Source organism: Ahaetulla prasina, chromosome 1 (genome assembly GCF_028640845.1).
Source record: "Ahaetulla prasina isolate Xishuangbanna chromosome 1, ASM2864084v1, whole genome shotgun sequence".
Taxonomy (NCBI): domain Eukaryota; kingdom Metazoa; phylum Chordata; class Lepidosauria; order Squamata; family Colubridae; genus Ahaetulla; species Ahaetulla prasina.
Window position 1 is genome coordinate 254,000,816 of NC_080539.1, and position 6,000 is coordinate 254,006,815.

Below are 6,000 nucleotides of genomic sequence, written 5' to 3' on the forward strand. Positions count from 1 at the left end.
CCACTTCTTTCGGGCTGTCTAGTTGAATTCATCACTCAAACAAAAAAATAGCGATGACCCGCATTCAGCTTCGTATTTTCCAAGACTCTTATCTGCTTCTTCTCTACTGTATCCTCACGACTCTTCTTCTGTTCAACCAACACAGGTGATATTTCTTTCCTCTTTAACCCTTTGGAGTCTTGCCTCCAATAGCCCTTTTTCTTCTTCTGGGATTGATGTTTCCACGTATGTTCCACCCATCTGAAGCATTTGATCTTTTATCTCCATTAAATCCTCCATCTCAATCAGTCCAAGCTCCGTAAATATAATAATGCATCTGTATCTGGGGTGATTGTACGCGTCCTTCCTTTATGAAAAAATTTCAATTGTTGTGGTGGCCTCCAATTGTATTTAATTCCATTATCTCTCAAAACTTTTGTAATTGATTTTAAAAAAAATCTCCATGCCCTTTCTTCTCTTGATATATCCGGGAAGACTTGAATAGTCTTCCTTCAAACTCAAAGCATCTCCCAACTCTCTTACCTTGGCCATAACTTCCAACTTATCACCAAGATTTGCGAACCTGACAAGCACATTCCTGTTAGAACCATTTTGCCTTCTATATCCAATTCTAAAAACACTTGCCAGGTCTGCTATTGTGAACGTAAGTTGCGTATCCAAATCATTAATCCATTTCAGAACCCGCTGTTTCAATTTATCCTCCTTTTCTTCTGAGATTCCTCTGATAACTAAATTATATTTCCTCATCTCTTCTTCCAAAAGACAGATTCTCTTATCTTGCTGCTCATTTTTATAAAATATTTTACCAATTTGCCAATCTACTTTTACCTCGTGCACATGCATCTGCTCCATTTCATCTTTAATCATTATCATTTCCTCTTTCTGTTTTGCAAAGTTTTCATTCATCTCTTGCTTTAAATTCTGCATTTTAGATGTCAGTTTCAATGTCAAATTATCTATACGCTCTGATAGTCCTGCTATTTTTTCCCCAATTTTATTTAAAGCTGCAGCAAGTTGCTGCGTTTCTGAAAGTTGTTGAGTCATTTTGAAAAAAACCAAAAAATTTCCCAAACTAAGATTCCAAACCAATTTTACAGAGGGTCTTAGTGAAAATCAAAGGACGACTGTCTTTTAATTGAAGCGAAGCGGCTTATTTGCACTGTTATCTCTCAAGTTCAAGGATACTCCACAAAGAAACACAAAACTTCACAGCTAACATTAATCAGCGCCATTTTTCCTCCACGTCAGCAAAGCAGAAAGGAAGACAAACCAATTTAAACGGAGCAAAATCCTTTTTTTTTTTTTTTTGTAATATAAACAAGCTATTAATTTGCTCTCAAGAGAAAAAAAAAATAAAGAAAAAATTAGCTCAGTAAAATCCTCTTACTGCCAAACAATCCAATAAAAAATCAGTTTCTCTTCTCTTCAATTAAATTCTTCTTGGCTGAACTTCCGGAAGGCTCAAAAAAATAATAATAATTCTTCTCATTATCAAATTCAGTCCTTAATATTCAGTCCTTAATATTCATTCCTTAGCCTCAGCAATAGAAAAAAATTTTTTAACACAGAACAAGATAGTTAATTTTGGAAAAACAGAACACAGTAATTTATTCCAACTTATCTTGTCTGCCGGCTCGGTCAACCCACGCTGTAGAAACTCCTTAATTCAAGCCGTTTCAGATGACCTACCAGTTTTAAATTCAATCTGCTGGGCTGTTAACACTTTCAGTTCATGATTTATTAACTTTCATCCATAACAGTGCATTCCAAACGGCATAAATTCTCATAAATCTTCATTAATAAGCCCTGTGAAGTGAAGGAAAGGTCCTTACCCCACCACGGTCATGGCCACGCCCCCCACTAGTTTCCCAATTTCTTTGGGTTGATCGATATTCCTTCTCAGATAGCCAGGATCAGGAATATAAGTAGAGTCAAAACTTCCAGCTACCGAACATCTATGAAAATTAGCAATATCAGAACTGAGATTCAAAAAGTTTTTTAGGTCCAAAGCTAAGCTTGAAACCAACTATAGAAATTTAAAACCCTGGAGTTATTATCTTTTATTTGTTAGCATCTCTTGTTTTAAAAAGAAATAATTGTAACTGGCATATAGTGAGGTTTGCTAAGGAGCTGCTTAACATAGTAGGGATTGCTTTACAAGGAAAAAATAGTTATGTCGTCGTTGATCAACCTTCATCTGTTAAGTATGATAAAACAGGAAACTTCAAGAAATCAACACACCTTCAAGAACATTATCATAATAACCTAAGTGTCCTCTGGATCGGATTAAAGTCTAATCTAGACCAGAACTGTGTTCTTCAACAGTTAAACATAAATCTTGAGTAGCAACCTCCCACTTGTCCTTCAGTAGTGGTATTGATATGCACACTATTGTATCTCTGAACTTGGAGGTAGTGTATAACCATCATAAATAATAATCAGTAATTATCTACTCTACAAAGGAAAGCAGCATATTTTTAAAATGAAGCAGACTCAAACCAAGCAGCAAAAGACAATTACTTTTAGGACACCTCTTACCAAAATTGCTAAATCAGTTAGCCTACTGCTGAGGCTGAATAAGATAACATTAAGCTCTGAAGGAGAGAATTCAGAGCCTTTGAATAGCCAGAGTAAGGACCCATTCTGAAAAAGAAGCAGGAGTCCTTGCTAGAAGAAAGGAAAATGATAATCAAAAGCAAGAGTAGGTTCTGCATTTATATTATGTTCCCCAAAGTTTCAAAATAATATCAGTGGCTTATGGTGTCCCCAGTGTTACTCTAGTGCTATAATGAAATTTATTCAACTTAAACAGGCAAGAGGTTCAAATTCACTATCTTCATGGACCTCAGCATGATTTTGGAAACCTTTGCATCCTGATCCGGTTCTCTAGAATAAGGCTTGTTAATTCGGGGGATGAACAGCTATACTCAAGCTGCTTTGCCAAATCACTGAGGTATGCAGCATAGTTGACTATTTGTCCATCTTTTTCCAGGAAATATGCAGACTGTGCTCAACTTCTGGAGGTGGAGGACATGGTGCGCATGAGTGTTCCTGATAATAAGTGCATCTACACCTATATCCAGGAACTTTATCGCAGCTTGGTGGAGAAAGGGCTAGTAAAGACCAAGAAGAAATAGAAATGCAAAGCAGGCTTTGGTCTGAAGCTCATTGGAAGCTATAGAAAAACTTGGTGGGGGCAGGTAAGAAGGTTTTTGTGGTTCTCATCTTCAAAGGAGACTAGCTCCTTGAAATTCTTGAATTGCATTAAGTGCAACTAAATAAAACCAAAAGAAATTGCAAAATAATAGAAGGATCTCTCACGGAGACAGAGAGAGGGCCAAGGCCATCTGGTAGTTCTTTGCTGCCTCCGGAGTCTCCGGAGTCTGACATCAGCGAGGCAGAAGAACAGCGTGAGCCTGTTCCCAGTGTGTGCATGCGCAGAGCTGCCAGGAGACAGGAACAATTAAGGAAACAGGGTTGACTTGGGAGTAAGGCTTGGAGGTGATTGGCCCTTCCCATAAGATATAAAAGAGAAGCGAACGGGATGTGAGCTTTTGCAGGAAGCAATTAGTTCATCTGGTCGATTCAAGATTTGAAAATTCTGTTTGTGACTCTGTGCCAAGTTTGGCCTTGCCCTGCGTCTGGAAATTAGCTCTTTGGCAGTGTTCCACGTGAGATAGGTGGGTATTGATAACCTTCCTATGAAAGACTGTTTATCAAGCCTTGCGGACTATAAATGAAAGTAATTTACAGCCGTATGAATTAAAGAGATTTGCCAAGACTAAATTTGTGCTATTTAATTTCTAAGGAAGCCTAAGTCCGAACAGAATTTGGGAATGGCACTCTTATTGGGATATATTTTCCTTCATGGGTCTCAATGCCATGTTAGTTTATTAGCAACCAAGTAATATAGTATCTCCTTAAATGGAAATGTCTGTTGATGATATCGCTCCTTTAGTCGGTGGAAAACAACAAAGGATAACACATAAATGATTAAGAAATGCTTAAAGATGTTAAAGGTGTTTGATCACTAGAAAAGTTCATTGTGATGGTAGGGATCTTAATATTCTCATTACTGGGAAGATAAGCCATTTTGGCTTGCAAGACCATTTTATTTCTAGATATTCTATTTAAATGGACAGAATATCTAAAAATAAAATAAATGTTGCTGTTTCCACTTCCAGGTGATTGTTAAAGGTCTAGCGGGAACATTGTTGGTGCAGTAAAAATGGCACATAAAGAGAGTTACATGTGAAAGAATAGTCCCAGGCAAAAGATGAAAAAACAGCAGAGAGTTCTAGCAATGACTGACCAGGTGCCCTGTAGATATGAGACTTCATGCATTAAGATTCCCAGTCAACATGTCCAACCTATGTGGAGAGCTCTAGATTGGAAAAAAACTTTATTCAACAGCTGGATCTTTTCCACATTAAAGTTTGTAGGATTTCACACAGTGGTGAAATCTGAACCACTTTACTACTGGTTTGCTGGCTGCGCATGTGTGCTGTGCACAGCACACACCAAATGCAATGTGTGCGCACACATGCAGTGTGCATGCCAAAAGGAGGCATGGGGTAAGTAGAACAGCGCGCGGTGGGGTGATCTTTTTTTTTTACTTTTAAAAGCATTTTTTTACAACCTATTCGGCTGAATAAGTTGTAAAAAATGCTTTTAAAAGTAAAAAAAAGGCTTTGATGATCAGGCAGCTCAGCTGGGATCATCAGAGCCTCATTTTTACCTTTTAAAAGCATTTTTTAAAAGAAGCAGCAAGCGGGCAAGTGGGCAATGGGGCGATTGGATGGGCATGGGCGGGGGAGTGCAGGAATTTTTGCTACTGATTCTCCGAATCACCCGCCGCCATCGCTACCATATTGGCTGATCCTGTCCGAACTGGGAGCATTTCCCCCCTGATTTCCAAGAAACATAGGACCGTGGTTCTTCTGTATCCAGTTGGCAGATAGACTGGCTATAAACCCACTTAGAAACACGTAGAAATGATAGCAGGTTTTTTTTTTTGTTTACATTTATATCCCGCCCTTCTCCAAAGATTCAGGGCGGCTTACAGTGTGTAAGGCAATAGTCTCATTCTATTTGTATATTTACAAAGTCAACTTATTGCCCCCCAACAATCTGGGTCCTCATTTTACCTACCTTATAAAGGATGGAAGGCTGAGTCAACCTTGGACCTGGTGGGACTAGAACCTGCAGTAATTGCAGGTTCTAGTCCCACCAGCTGTGTTTTAATAACAGGCTTCTTACAGCCTGAGCCACACTGCGGCCCTTGTTGGGAAGCTGTGCTTGGCTTCTGTGTTTTCTCCAAGATTTGGATGTCTTTTTTTTTAATTTTTCAGACAGAATGCAACATGGGATGTGCCCAGGCTAAAAGACGTATATATTCTGCAATTTCCTGAGTATGGCACTGGAATCAACCGCTGCTACTTAACCCCGACTAGAGTCTGCTATGTGCCACCCTTCTGCCACCTGAGAAGAGCAGGAAAGGAACGCTTACTAATGTCCTGTCAGCACTTCAAACATCTGGTGTTTATGGAAGCAGAACAGAGCCTGCCCCAAAGACACATGACTCAGAAGCAGTGTGTCCTTCCAGATGTTACCATCAGCAACTCCCTGTCCTCTCTTTGGATTGCAAAAGCCTTCCTGCATCCCATGCTGCAGTCACCCTTTCCCTTACCAGGCAACCAGTTCCATTAAAGCACAACTCTACCAAGTCAAGGCTGTCACACTGTATTTTTATGCCACATTCTGTTTTAGCAACAGCAGTTCAGGTGGCCTACAGCGTGGTTTCCAAAGGAGAATGCAAACATGCTCTGTTTGAAGTAGCTGCCCGGGCATATTAGAATGGTTTGAGCAACACAACATACGTGACCCAATCTTATGTTTGTTTCCTAAGAAATAAGCTGCTCTGCATTCAGCTGCTCCCCAAACCACTGAACTTTGAGCAAAGAAATCACACTGTGCAGATAAGAGGCTAAAAATAAACAA

At 39.4% G+C, this 6,000-nt stretch overlaps 1 protein-coding gene across 5 annotated transcripts in view; it reads left to right on the forward strand.

Moving 5' to 3' along the window:
• Positions 1–5,726, forward strand: part of SMTNL1 (smoothelin like 1) — a 29,043-nt gene extending 23,317 nt beyond the window's left edge. For all 5 annotated transcript variants that reach the window (XM_058196673.1, XM_058196688.1, XM_058196682.1 and 2 more), the window contains exons 8-9: positions 2,993–3,200; positions 5,352–5,726. In XM_058196673.1, the coding sequence (XP_058052656.1) occupies positions 2,993–3,137 (145 nt within the window). In that variant the 3' untranslated portion in view covers positions 3,138–3,200; positions 5,352–5,726. The remainder of the gene's footprint in view (positions 1–2,992; positions 3,201–5,351) is intronic.
• Positions 5,727–6,000: the final 274 nt, after the last annotated feature.